The following is a 6,257-nucleotide window of genomic DNA, read 5'->3' on the forward strand; positions in this document are numbered from 1 at the left end:
TCATTCCAAAAAAATAAAAATAAAAAATAAAAAATAAAAACCTCATTCTAGGGACACCGGGTGGCTCAGTGGTTTAGCGTCTGCTTTGGGCGAGGGGAGTGATCCCGGAATCCTGGGATCAAGTCCCACATCAGGCTCCCTGCATGGAACCTGCTTCTCCCTCTGCCTATGTCTGCCATTCTCTCTCTCTCTGTGTCTCTCATAAATAAATAAATAAATAAATAAATAAATAAATAAATAAATAAATAAATAAATAAATAAATGTTTTGAAATTTAAAATTAAATAAAAATAAAAACCTCATTCCTAATACACGACCTGTCCAATGACCCATTACGTTACAAAGACAGGAATATGATGTTACTCTATAGCACATTATCCACACAAGTAACTAGGACTTCAAACAATATGCAAAGGAATAGATGGTTAAAAGGGTCTTTGGGGGAGCACCTGGGTGGCTCAGTGTTTGAGCATCTGCCTTTGGCTCAGGTCGTGATCCCAGGGTCCTGGGACTGAGTCCCGCATCAGGCTTCCTGCAGGGAGCCTGCTTCTCCCTCTACCTAATATTAGCTATGAGAAATCATTCCAAAAGTCATATTCAGGCCCCTCCTTGGCTCTCTCATCCCGTTGTTTTTCCATTTATCCTATTAAGTTTTGTACTTCAGTCAGTTGTCTGAGATCATCCCTTCCCTCCCCTATTTCAGTCATAACTTCCAGGCTTGACCTAAAAACGATGACTATCACAGGCTAAAGATGTTAAAAATTTTACAGATAAAACAAGTAGTCTTGAGCTACTGAGTTTTGATGGTAAATAACCCGATCTAAAACCTTCAAGAACAAAGCCAATCAATCTATCTGCCATTTCCTACCTTCCCTGTTCTTGTTCATAATTTTAAGTAAGATGTTAATATGTATATAATGTTTTTAAGTTATAAACTACAAGGGACTGGCTAGATAAACTACAGCTCATTAGTTTCACAAAATACTGAGCAGCTATTAAAAATGATGCTGGGTCCATCTGTTTACTGATGTGAGAAGATGCCGCAGGAAGTACCAGAGTGAGAAACAGAGCTGACAACTACATAACCTGATCGTTATGTATGTGAATTCTTCCTTTAAAGGTGAACAGTAAAAAAAGATGAGGAACAGTGAGTTCTTTTTTTTTCTAATGTTTCTAAAAATGTTACTAAAATAAACTTATCCCCCTAAAACTAACAAAACAAAATGAAATAAAATAAAACTTACCTAATATTCGTTCTAGTTCTTCACACCTCTTCACCTCACCAACAAATTTTCTTTGGAAGGAACTTACATTCTGGTTGAGCTGAGAAAAGGATGAAAAGTTTGCTGTGAAACTTCCAAAATTTAAATGTAAATGTAATTTTAAAAATAAAGTATTATTGGCAAGGATTTAGGGAAAAGCACATCCTCACATGCTACTGGATGGGAATAAAAACAGATGAAACTTTTCTGGAAAGCAACTTGGCAACTGTTATCAAAAAATATCATTTGTCCCAGAAATATCCCATGAAGAAAATTAACTTAAGGAAAAAACTGGATACAGACAAAACTTAGAAGAACATCCACCTCAGGGATACAGGAAAAACTAACAATAGAAAACTGATTTAAGAACAAATAGTCTCCATCCAGAGAACACTACCCAGAAATAAAGAACAAACCCCTGACACACTCAACACTGTGGAGGACTCTTGGAAACACAATGCAAGTGTGTCTTTCAAGAAGACACAAAAAGCCACATATTGCGTGGTTCCATTTCCATGAACTGCCCAAAAAAGGCAAATCTAGAGGCAGAAAGTAGAGTAGTGATGGCCTGGGGCTGGAGCAGGCATGGCGATTAACTGTAAGCACAAGGGAACTTACTAGGGGGATATGATGTTCTAACACTGGACTGTGGTGGTGGATGCATAACTCAGTGAATTTTCTAAAAATCAATGAATGGGTGAATTTTATAATACATATAATAAATATAATAAAGTTGCATAAAAATTATGGTTCAGTCACATATCTGATTATTATTCCTTTATTAAGACTCATATTTTAAAATGACTAAGGTATTAGATTAAGAAATCATTAAAAATTTTAGGTATGATAATGATATTGTGGTTTCAATTTTTAAGCGTCCTTACATTTTAGAGATACTTGTTGAAATATTTATGAAAGAAATTATACATCTGGGATTTGCTTCAAAATGATCTTATCTGAGAGAGGGGAGGGACAGATTCTGTCTGGAGATGAAAGGTTGGAATGAGGGGCCATGAATCTATATTATGGGTACAAGGGAGTTTACTGTTCCCACACACAACTCTCTCTACTTCAAATACAAAGCTTAAAACAATAAAAAAAAAATTGTAAAAAACATTTAATAAAATGAGGAAATTAGTTATGATTTGTGCCTGGAAAAAATTAAAGACACTTTCAGTGTGGTTTCAATTATATGAAAACATACACGTACATTTTAAAACATTATTAGAAAAATAATGTCAGATATTAACCAAAATGTTAACAGTGTTTATTTCTGGGGCACCTGGGTGGCTCAGTCAGTTAAGTGTCTGCCTTCAGCTCAGGTCATGAGCCCAGGGTCCTGGGATCAAACCCCACATCAGACTCCTTGCTCAGTAGAGGCTGCTTCTCCCTCTCCCTCCACAGCTACCCCTGCTTGTGTGCACACACGTGCACTCTTTCTGTCAAATAAATAATAAATTCTTAAAAAAAAAAAAAAAGCTTATTTCTAGGTAATAGGATTGTGGAGTTTATCTTATTATTACGTTTTCCAAATTCCCTACAATAGCCAAATATTATTTTATAACAAAAAAAGATTACAGTAATCACTCATGTTGAGAGGCACTTAAGGCAAGAAGGTTATCTTTCCTCCACCCCATCACTTGATAGTGGGCTGTTTCAGAAACCACAATCAGACAAGACGTTGTCACGCAGCTGCCCAACCTGAGAAGCATCCACCCCAAGGTCTCAGTTCTTGTTCAGGTTTTCGATTTTTTTTTAAAGATTAACCAGAAATAAGACTGAAATTCTAATTTCACTTCTGTTTGTCACATTCACATTCATTTCTGGGATCAAATTAATCTCAAGTAACCACTTTCAAGCTCATGATGACATAGGTATGATCCACAGAACAATAAGAAGGAAGCGATGCATCACAAGCGGTCTACACACGACACTACTGCCCAGTTTCAGGGTTTGTTCTTCAACATCAAACACTGGTGAACACTACGTGGACATCGTGGTTCTTCACACAGCAGGAGCCAAATTTCTGCGGCAGTGATACAAACACCGTTGGGTGTGACATAGGCCACCATCACCGCCTCACAGCTATTAGCTGCTTTTTTTCTGTCCTGTGGTTTCTTTTACAAAATTTTGTTTTTCTTTTTCGGGAGGCTACGTCACCCTATTTCTAGGCTGATGACATGAAAACACAGTAGTGCCCCCTGTCCCCAGTTTCAGGCATGCCGCGGTCCACCAAGGTTAGGAAGCAGACAATCCCCCTTCCAGCACATCACCAAGTCAACAGCAGCCCAGCACCATGGCACAGTGCCTACATCAAGCACCTCACTTCATCTCACATCATCAAAAGCCGAAGGGTGAATACAGGATAATACAACACACTTAGAGACAAGTAACTCACATATAGCCTCACAAAGGTATTCACGTAATCTTCATTAGAGTATACCATTAGAGCTGTTCTACTGTTAATCTCTTACTGTGCCTAACTTGTAAATTATACTCTACCACAGGCATGCATGTACAGGAAAACACATAATACCTCTAGTGTTCAGTACTATCTGTCATTTCAGGCATCCACTGGGGATCTTGAATACATCCCAGAAAATAGAGGGAACCACAGTGCGTTTTATTGTAGACTCGTTTTAAGACTAATCTTGAAGCTAGAAAAGCCAGCAGAGGCTACCTGGTGCTCGTTTTACTGATCCCCACACCAGTCATCTTCCCACACCAGCCGCTGAAGGGCTAATGGTTATATTGTCCTTAGACTGTAGACCCTCACAACAGTGAGACGCACTTGCCCTTCTCTGGGCCCCATCGTGTAGGTCAGCTGAACAACCCTCTTCTCCAGGTCTTCTCCTTGGATGTCACTACAGAAACCCTGGGCCTGCCTGCTTTCCCGCATAAGGAGTGCTAAAAGGGACAAAATCATCTGGTCTATGCAAACTAGAAAAGACTAATGTTAGTAAAGCCCAGCCTGTGAATGCAAAGTCAGTAAGGAACTCCAGAAGAGAGCAGAAAAAAGTGTCAGATGCTATGGAGCTTTCTGCACTGGCACCCATGCTGCTGGAGTGTGAACCCAAAAACACACAGCTGAGATCTTTATCTGCATTTTCTTTCTCTTTCACTGGTTTTCAGCTACGAAGGATCCCAAGTATACCCTACTACCTAATGTAATAGCCCTCAGTGAAACGCAAATATGTGGTGATCAGAGCCTTCGTTCAAACCTCTATGATTTAAGCTCGTTAGGTCTCTCACTTGGAGTACAAACAAGATGGAACAAATCTGCCAGTTACAAAGAAGGCAGTCTGTTTCTCTCCTGTTTCCTGAATCTCCCGGGTGCTCCCAGAGCTGATCAAAGCACCTACCAGGTAAGTGGGTACCCGGAGCTGAAGCCCAAGTGGCTCCAGGAAACAGGAAGAGAGGTGGGCCTTCCCCGCAGCCTCAGCTGTCACTCAGGAGTTTCTCCCTGACTTTACAATCCCTTTGGAGTTCACCCAAGGAACACTGATATCAGATCTTGGGGAGGGGTGTTTCCTTTCAAAATTAAGGGACCCCTCAAAGTGATGAAGGGAAACAGCCAGGAAATGAAAGCTGGGGCCCAGGAAATAAAACATTCCCCTGAAGTGACTTTCAGTTCAATCTGCTGAACACTCCCCTTTCACATTTTGTTCTTTCCCTTCACAGCACTTCAGGATTCCGGGCCACAGAGTGTGTTTTTCTGTCTCCTCCAAGGCTGCACACAGCAAGAGCATAAGGACCCTGTCCACCTTCTTTAACACTGAGTCACCAGCACTAAAAACACTATCTGGAGAGCAAGTAGTCAATAGAGGCCCATTCCTTCACTCAACAAATGCCTACTAATCCCCACAAACCACAAACGGCAGGGACCGTCCTAAGTCCTGGGGAATCAGGAGTGAGAAGGCCCGAGCCCTGGGGGTTGACAGTCCGTGGTGTAAACAGATAATAAGCAAGTAAACAGATATATAAACAGGTGTTTATCATTCCTTGCTAGTAAGACAGGCCCCTAGTAGGCGACGGGACGCACATCATACATCAGTGAACAAGGCCGACAAAAGCCCCTTCGCCTCAAGGCGCTCACTCCAAGCTCCTTCTCGATTCGGGTTGGGGGCTCCTCCTGTTCCCTCCGTCCCAGACCTTGTCCCCCAGATCTTCCAGGGCCAGCTCTTTCCCATTCGGGCCTCATCCCGGCTCACACGTCACCTCCTCAGAGGTACCTTCCTTGACCACTCCGACTCGAGTCACCATCACATCATCCTCCTTTCTTATTACCCTCACGGCGAACACATTATGTTTACGTATTTACTTGCGGATATTTGTCCCCGCCACCCCCGTAAGTTCCAAAAGGTCTCCAAAAGGCCTCATCAGATTCGTCCTCCCGCCAGCCAGCCCAGCGGCCGGCACGGGGTGGGCGCTGCGGAGCATCCGATGGCACTCCCCGAAGTTGGTGAAGACTACACGGGGCGTTTCTAACTCATCTGGCCAAAGACGCCGCGGACCAGACGCCGCGGGGCTCGGGCCCGCTCTGCGGAAGTTCCGGCCGATAAGCCGGTCCCCAGCTTTCCCGCATGCGAAACGGGGGCAGCGGCGCGCCCCTGCCCGGGAGCCCGCGGAAGGGAGGCCCGGGCGAAAGGCGGGATGCGGCGCCGGGCGGGCAGGTGCGGCCCGCGTCTCCCGGGCGACACTCACGTCTCTGAACTGGACCAGGCCCTTCTCGCCCAGGGCGCTGAGGCACTCGTAGGCCGTGCCGGACTGCAGAAACAGCTGCGCCAGGCACATGGCCTCGCTCCGGAACAGAGACCCCATGGCGGGCCAGCCCGCGCCCCGGCGGGGCCCGACGGGCGGCGGCGGCGGCGGCGGCTCCGGGCCGCTCGGGTCCGCGCGGTCAGCCGGGGCGGCCGGGGCCTCGGGGTCCTCCTACGGCCTGGCCGCCGCCGCGCACCATGGGGCTCCGGGCTGCAGCGGCCGCCCCCGGTCCTGC

General features: G+C 44.7%; 1 protein-coding gene across 2 annotated transcripts in view; it reads right to left on the reverse strand.

Moving 5' to 3' along the window:
- ATP6V0A2 (ATPase H+ transporting V0 subunit a2) overlaps positions 1-6,257 on the reverse strand; it is a 41,443-nt gene that overhangs the window by 34,760 nt on the left and 426 nt on the right. Inside the window, exons 1-2 of one of the 2 annotated variants that reach the window (XM_038574805.1) lie at positions 5,966-6,236; positions 1,244-1,322 (exon numbers count right to left, since the gene is read on the reverse strand). In XM_038574805.1, the coding sequence (XP_038430733.1) occupies positions 1,244-1,322; positions 5,966-6,082 (196 nt within the window). In that variant the 5' untranslated portion in view covers positions 6,083-6,236. Of the gene's footprint in view, positions 1-1,243; positions 1,323-5,965; positions 6,237-6,257 lie in introns of those variants that run through there. The other variant, XM_038574806.1, reaches the window with a different exon arrangement.

Source organism: Canis lupus, chromosome 26 (genome assembly GCF_011100685.1).
Source record: "Canis lupus familiaris isolate Mischka breed German Shepherd chromosome 26, alternate assembly UU_Cfam_GSD_1.0, whole genome shotgun sequence".
In the NCBI taxonomy this organism is placed as follows: domain Eukaryota; kingdom Metazoa; phylum Chordata; class Mammalia; order Carnivora; family Canidae; genus Canis; species Canis lupus.